The sequence below is a fragment of the Eleutherodactylus coqui genome, chromosome 9 (genome assembly GCF_035609145.1).
Source record: "Eleutherodactylus coqui strain aEleCoq1 chromosome 9, aEleCoq1.hap1, whole genome shotgun sequence".
Lineage (NCBI taxonomy): Eukaryota > Metazoa > Chordata > Amphibia > Anura > Eleutherodactylidae > Eleutherodactylus > Eleutherodactylus coqui.
Genome location: NC_089845.1, coordinates 110,269,852 through 110,277,049, shown reverse-complemented (window position 1 = coordinate 110,277,049; position 7,198 = coordinate 110,269,852). Strand labels below are relative to the sequence as shown.

The 7,198-nt window shown below is 42.6% G+C and overlaps 1 protein-coding gene across 1 annotated transcript in view; it reads right to left on the bottom strand.

The window, feature by feature from the left end:
- Positions 1 to 298: 298 nt before the first annotated feature.
- The window catches only part of SDR16C5 (short chain dehydrogenase/reductase family 16C member 5), a 29,442-nt gene continuing 22,542 nt past the window's right edge, over positions 299 to 7,198 (bottom strand). The window contains exons 5-7 of the mRNA XM_066578306.1: positions 3,805 to 3,949; positions 2,578 to 2,703; positions 299 to 2,001 (exon numbers count right to left, since the gene is read on the bottom strand). Of these exons, the coding sequence (XP_066434403.1) occupies positions 1,908 to 2,001; positions 2,578 to 2,703; positions 3,805 to 3,949 (365 nt within the window). The 3' untranslated portion in view covers positions 299 to 1,907. The remainder of the gene's footprint in view (positions 2,002 to 2,577; positions 2,704 to 3,804; positions 3,950 to 7,198) is intronic.

Genomic DNA, 7,198 nt, shown 5'->3' with positions numbered 1-7,198 from the left:
AGACCTTTATTCTACAGGGCAAACACGTTTTCACAGCCCTGTAGAATAAGGCCCAGACACCCAGGACTTGAAAACACATATGGGTGGTCAAAAGGGTTAAAAAAAAAAAAAAAAAATTTGGGGACATTTTAATTCTGTTTCTCTGCTCCAAAACCTAAACAGACGGAATCCTGACTGGAATGAACCCACCCTTAGAGGTCAGGGATGGGAACTGACCATAGGGGAGGATGTGTGGAATTTTCACATAAATTATTCAGATAAATGTACTTACATTGGTCAAAAAGCAAACACACTGGAGTTAGTAACAAAAAGGTTATTTTTATTAATTGTCAAAATGCAGCAAAAAAAAGCTCTCATTTAGGAGAATTATCAGCTAAAAGTCAAAATGACCACCGTATAACATGGCTATCGATTGATCAACAATGAAGCTTAGTATTAAAGAATATCTTGGTACAGGTAGAGACACTGAGCAGTAGGAGGTCTGTAGGCACATACTATAGTAACACTCACTCAGATGGAAAGAGATTGACGATCATAGTTAATGAAGGCCCAGCACTATGAATCAGGGAGATCTAGGTGAGCATGGAAAAGGAAAAGCGTCACTCAGGTGCCAAGAAGGTTTCTGGAATAAGCAGTGGTCATTTTGCACTCAATGCTTATCTTGGGAATCCCCTTTAAGGATGCCGATTTGCTGCAGATTTTAGTCCTGATCCCTAGCAGAGGTCACCTCAATTGGAAGGGTGAAATCCGTTGCAGATCTGCACTAAAGCAACTATGAACGCATCTGTAAACAAAAAAAAAAAAAACACCCTCTGCTGGAAGGAAAAAATAAATAAATATATATCCACTAATTGTTTTCTAGGGCTGGGTCTTCCATCTTGCTTTTCTTGACAGTTGCGACCCCTAATGGTCACTCCGTGAATGGAGGTGGAGCGTATAGAGATCGTTCCGGCCACCCACCTCCATTCACAGTAAACAGGTGGTCACTCCTAGATGGGCCGAATATTGTTTGTCGTCCAGTTTCTGCAGGCATAAAACGACTTCTTGTTTGTCATTGTCATTGCCGGCATTCACATTGAACGATTATTTTTTAGCATTTCCGCAATCCAGCAAAGCGCTAAATGATTATCGGTCAGTTTACAATGGCCCTTAGGGGTGTCAAAGTCCATTTTTCACAGACGGCAACATGAGCCTTATGGCTGCCATCAAAGAGCCGATTGTACTTACGCAGAAGGGCTTGTTGACATGGACTTTTTCGGGCAGAGTCTTAATTTTTGGCATGCAAAATATGCCGTGAATAAGACCGGTTGATTTTAAGGAGTTCGTTCACATGAGAATTTAAATGCAATGTGCAGATGTGTAAAGAAAATGTGCAGTATGACCATTTAGGTGCGTACTGCGCATCGCAATAGGCCATTGTAGTGAACACGCAGTGAACCCTGTGTATTGGCGCACCATTTCAATGAGCCAGTCTGCATTATTTTTTGGGGTGCGCAAACGTGCAGAGTATTTGTGCACATAAAGACATGCCGGAGTGGCCGAAAAACACGAGTGCAAGAGACTTGATTGTGCAATTATGCAGCGCATTTACAACGAACATGCATTTACGCCCATGTGAACAATCCCTGATGGTTGCCCTTACAGTGGCCCCAATAGCAAGAACGGTCCCCCATAGTAATAATGGTCTCCTATTATAGGTCCCAGCCAGAGGCCAATAGCAACCCTACTATACAGACAGGTATACCACCCAGTGCAGAAGAAAGCCATTTGATACAATATATAAAATTACTAATTACATTACACAAACATGAAAAAAAAATTGAAAGCTTCTTGGCTGAGCTGTTCCATGAGATATTATGTATTACATTCAGAGGCAATCTTAATGCCAATAGCGGTGCAGGCTGAAGTTAGTCCTTCTTGACACGGCCCTTGAAATGATCCATGAAATGAAATGCTCCAAAGTAGTCCCCAAGTAAAACTCCCAATTTTACAGATATCATACTAAAGACAAAGAAGAGGGAGTTTATTAGAAAAAAAGAAAAAAAAACAAAAACACAAATTGCTGTGTGTGTAAAATGTGGAGATATGTATATGGCAGCACATCATCAGATTACCAGGACTGGTGTCTATACCGGTCAGCCGCAGCAGTAAAGCTACCTGCCTACCCACCATAACAGCTGATACAATGAGGCATGTGTCCAGAAGACCTCTGAGGGGTCTTGTGGGATCTGAAGCCAAGACATTAGCAGCAGACGCTTTAAGACCTGTAAGTTGTGAGCTACTGCCTCCATGGATGAGACTGACACCCCACCCAATCCATACATGCTCTGACTCAGTCATTACAATTGGGTCCTCCCCAAACCGTCCCACATCCTTATGACTGCCCGTTCAGGTTTTCAGCCCATCAGCTTTGAGAAGCCTGTTCACTTGCTGCCCAGTATATCCCATCCTTGGACATTAGAAGGTGTCATTGTCACAAGATTATCATTCCCGTCACCTGGAAGTTTTAGTGTTAAGGCCGATTAGATTTTCTTATCTTTTTTATGCTCAGCTTAATTATGTAAATCCCAAACTCACTTTTTGACTGCAAATATGAGGTAGAGACTGCGAGGCATCACCAAGTACACTTGTTCCTTCAGGATGGCATCAACGATCTTCTTGCTGGCATAGTCTGCCTCTAAAATTGGCATCAACCTAGGCCATCTTGATTACAGAAGAGAGGACATGTCAAATGTTATATTGATCAATGGACATAATCTACAACTGTCAATTAAAAGGATACGGGCCAAATATATGAAAAGCGAATGCAGCTAATAGATAAGTCGCCCGTCACAATCAGTTTATAAAAGCTTTGAAATTGTAAAAATTCTGAAACCTGATTGTTTGCAATGGAGTGACTGTATTTGTCTGCACTAGTTATAGTATACCTTAAGTGGTCTGCTTTGGACAAGTTACTTGTTAGAAGGGTCCCTTGGCTACTAGATTATGACAAAGTGTCCTACTGCAGGGACACCAAATGCCCTTTTAGACCGGACGACTGTTGGGCAAACGATACCCGACACTCGTCCACGCACATACTAGCTCCCGTGCTGCTGCAGAAATGACCATAGTCCAGCTACATGCACGTCACACACACCCCTCTGCTACATGTACGACACCTCCCCTACCTCCCTCTGCTACGTGTGCATCACATATCCCGCTGCTACATGTACATGTAGCAGAAGTGTGTGTGCAGCGCGACACACCTCTGCTACATGTGCATCATACAAACCCCTCTGCGCTACATGCGCAACACACACACACACACACACACACACACACACACACACAACAGGGATCACAACCAACACAGCAGAGTCCTGCACACACTGATCACACCCTTGTCATGCAACCCCAGACTTCTTCACACAGGTGACTGATTACATGCTTCTCCATCTATCACATGCATGGCTCTGCAAAGTGAAGGACCTGTGACATCACAGCCATGTGATCAGGGCCGTAGGTCAGAGCCCAGGTGACTGATACACATGATGGTGACATCATAGGTCCTGTGAGCACACAGCTGCTGTCAGGCCATGCATGTTTTATTATGCTGTAGGACCCACAATGACATCACCACCACCATGTGATCAGGGGTGGAGCATGTAACTCACCATCATATACAGACAGACAAAGTGATAGTACTGACAAAATGTTCTGCATCACATGAGTGTTGGCCAGCTTTGTGGTAGATTCAGCCAGAATTGTGTAGTCCATCTAATGTTTGGGGTAGGAGCCTAATCTAGTGCTTATTGTAACACTTACTTGGTTGTACATCCATCAAACATTCCAGTGTTTATAAAATATGGGCAAACAATTGTGGTTTTCACTCCAGTCTTTCCCAAAGCCAACATTTCAAGGCCAACAGATTCAGCAAATCCAATGGCTGCAAATTTACTAGCACAATAATCTGCAAGAAAGCATATTTAAATCAGATTAAACTCCCAAAAAGTTGGGACGCTGTGTAAAATGTAAAGCAAAAAAAAGTAAAAAAAAAATAAAGCATAAACCATATTTGAATCTCTCTTTTTTTTTTGTTAAATTTAAAAATGGGGAAAAAAAGTAGTGTCACCACCTTCTGATACGCGTTCTATTGTGCATAAAATATGGTTATAAGAAATTTCTAAATCATTGCATTCTTTTTTAAGTTATATTTTACATACAATTTGGGAATGGAGGGGGGGGGGGGGGTGCACAAAAATTATGCTAAATTAATCTATAGGTAAAATGCATTTGTCCCCATCCTTACGCTGACCTCTGAGAGCATCATTAGGAAGGAACAGGCATGCTGATTGCAGGGATATGTCAGTCTTCTATTTCTGTGTAATAAAGTTCAAGTTTCTGACCAACTATTAGTAGCAGCCACATGTACAGGAAGTAGTCCTCGATATTCAGAACCTGTGGGCTAGCATAACTTATTCCTTTTGGCCACTGAATGATCGCACTCTTCCCATTACCATTTCTAGGGAGACAGTTCCCCAGTCAGTGTCTAGAGCACATGTGTCAAACACAAGGCCCGCTGCCTCATAATTTGTGGCTGACGGCCGCTTACCACTGTACTGATTACCAGCTGGGGTGCCGCAGCTCCCCCGCTGGTAATCGCACTATTACCGCTGATCCCGGCACAAACTCTGACGTCAGTCTGCAGCCGGGATCCTCCTACCCTGAGTCCCCTGCTCTTCAGTTCCGCAGGAGAGGACTCAGGGAGGAAGCATTCCGGGCTACACACTGACTTCAGTGTGCACCCAGGCTCAGCGCAAGGAGAGGGAGAGCGGCGCTGACAGCAAGGAGGAGGTAAGTATATGGCGGTGGTGGTGGTGTTTATATTACTGAGGGGGATAATATTACTGTGGATTACTACTACTAAGGGGGTGAATACTACTGTGGGGGTTGCTATTACTACTGGGGCCACTGTGGGGGTCACTATTACTAATTGGCCCACTGTTGGGGTCAATATTTTTACTGGGGCCACTAAGAGTCATTATTACTACTATTGCGACCACTATAGGGGTCATTATTAGGGCTCGTTCACACGGGTATAATCATATTTCGGTCGCACAAATACACTGTATTTGCACAATCGAAAAATCGCTTATGCCTGCATATTTAGGCATGCAAAAAAGAACGCAGATGGGCCCACTGAGATGGTGCGCAAATATGCAGCGAATACATAGGTTTCCTGCGCATTCACCACGTATTTGCGCGGCCCATTCACTTCAATGGCCTATCGGGGTGCGTAGTATGCAACAAAAAAGGTCATGCTGTGTGAATATACATCATGGGAATGATGTATTGAAATCAATGGCTTCTATTCACTGCATATTGTGTACGAAAATACGCTTATGTGAACGAGCCCGTACTGTACTGTCTTACAATCGGCCCTTTAAAGTTCACCATAAGCCTGATGTGGCCCTCGGTGAAAATGAGTTTGACACCCCTGGTGTAGAGGAAGGGGTGGGTAGTTACAGCTCATGAATAGTGAGGACTACATTTAGATTTCAAGCTACTCGCAGACAGAACAGTCAGTGCTGTAATTTGTGTGCCTGATACTGCAAAAGGACCAGAAAAACTGACCAATTCCCTTTGGCAGATTTAGGCATTTGAGTGTGGGCAGGAAGTCTACAGTTTCATGTTGGAAAGCTGTGTCTGTAGTTATGGCAAGTCCCCCCCCCCCTTTATTTATTTTTTTTTAAACACTTTTTGGGGATTTGACTACCATTTTTTGGCAGTGCTAGCCTTAGGCCCTTTTCACACTGTTAATGGCTTCAATTTCACATGCATGTTTTTCTTACAAATCTATTTATTTTTTATTGTTTTTTCTAAGTGATTAAAACAAGAAAAACGGTTTAAAAGGATGCCATTATAGCCTATGGGTGATGAGGGACAATGCTGTGCATCTGTTTAACACGTTCATCGCTAACTTTTAAATGGCTACCATTAAGGCCTAATGAAAAAAAAAAAAAAAAAGTCAGAGCTTGGCTGTCTGCATTACAACGGGGGAGGTTAAGGGAGCTCAGAAATTATAAATACATCTTCGGAATCTATGTCTTTGTCCATCTAAACCTTAGTTTGGGGTAGGAGTGGGTGGGAAGGGGCTTCATGACAGATTCTTCAAGATCAGGTGCAAATACTGAAAAACTTGTTCCTATACTGAAAGCCTTTGAAGGAGTTTATGACAATTTGGTCAGGTTCGAATGGAGCAAATTAGGCGCTTAATGTAAATAAGTGAAGATGTTAGGGATAAAAACACTCAATCGTGTGGCTTATGTGAAAAAAAATAAATAAATAAAGTGATCAGAATGGTATTTCAACATGGATCATTTCATTGGTAGCCGACCAAAGAATACTTTTCCATTGTCCTGCTTGTTTTTGGACGACACCATGTCTGCTGCTTACCCTGACCTTTGGCCTGCCCTTCTGATACCTCCTTATGACACATACATCAGCTAACACCAAGTCTACTCAAGGTATAAGCCTGGGCACCCCTGCCGCAAAGAAACGCTTGTTTCTAATGCTATTTGGTCCAAGTATTTGCCTGACTAACTGGACCTTGAGAGTCTAGTAGATAAGGAGGAGTAAAACTACTGTGTCATACTGAGTTGCAGTTTGGCTGCCATCAGCCTTTCAGATTTTGTGGGCATTTCTGACAAAAGAAAATAAAAAGTTGGTCATAAACTTTGCCCTGCATGTGTAACTTATGTACTTTGGCCCCGATATCACTGTATAAGATAAGATATTAGCTGTATGTACGGCAAAGGTCACTTGTTCTGCTAAGCATAAGCCAAAAGGTAACGAGATTACCTGATCACGTTTGTCAGGCATGGCATATTTGACATTCTCCTGAATCACCCGGGACCACACGTTTCATACAAGGAATATTGATTTCGGTCACGGTCCAAAGTATTATGAAAGAGCAGACCGGTACGTCATAACTGAAGTTGCAGTACATAGCTAGTTTTTCTTCTATTCATTAGAACAGCCTTGTTACAATGTAATTGCACTAAACGGTTCAGAGGAGCTCTGTATTCTCGTTAGCAGGAGGAGAGGATTCTAGTTATACAGTATGCTAGAAATCGGATTTAATGTAATAGTCAGCCATAGTTCTAACCTATTAAAGGGTCATTAAACTTAACTTCTCTACAAAGATCGCCCGATCACT